The 450-nt window shown below is 51.1% G+C and overlaps 1 protein-coding gene across 1 annotated transcript in view; it reads right to left on the bottom strand.

The window, feature by feature from the left end:
* Positions 1 to 322: 322 nt before the first annotated feature.
* LOC104163756 (T-box-containing protein TBX6L) overlaps positions 323 to 450 on the bottom strand; it is a 10,906-nt gene continuing 10,778 nt past the window's right edge. The window contains exon 10 of the mRNA XM_009702866.1: positions 323 to 445. Coding sequence (XP_009701168.1) covers positions 323 to 445 — 123 coding nt within the window. The remainder of the gene's footprint in view (positions 446 to 450) is intronic.

Here is a 450-nt window from a genome sequence, read left to right on the forward strand (position 1 = left end):
GTTCGGCAGCTCTTTAAATACTGCTCTCGCAGCTCCTGTGGTTTCCTGCTCCTGCTGGGAAAAAAAAAAAAACAACACTGCAAAACACATCGATTCAGCCAGGCCCACGCCGAGACAGCCACCAGTTCAGCCACTGCTTTTGAAATACGGCGAGAGCTGTTGTGCAAGGAGACAAGGAAATGAAGGTGTCCCATGCTACCGCTCGCAGCAATACCTCTTTGCCTAGTGTAGGCAAGGCTTTAAAAGATCAACACCCCACAACAAATTTGATCTCATTTATAATTTCGTTCAGTTTTTTTTCATTGGGAAAGGTCTTCCTTGTTCACCAGCAGGCATAGGGGAAGAGAGGGTACTGGCTCCACTCTGCCACGGCCCCGTGGGCATGTCCTGGAGCTCCCTGCGTGTTGTACTCCGTGGAGAAGGCCGAGTAGCTCATGGCCCGGTACTGGC

Source organism: Cariama cristata, unplaced genomic scaffold (genome assembly GCF_000690535.1).
Source record: "Cariama cristata isolate BGI_N322 unplaced genomic scaffold, ASM69053v1 scaffold6036, whole genome shotgun sequence".
NCBI lineage: Eukaryota > Metazoa > Chordata > Aves > Cariamiformes > Cariamidae > Cariama > Cariama cristata.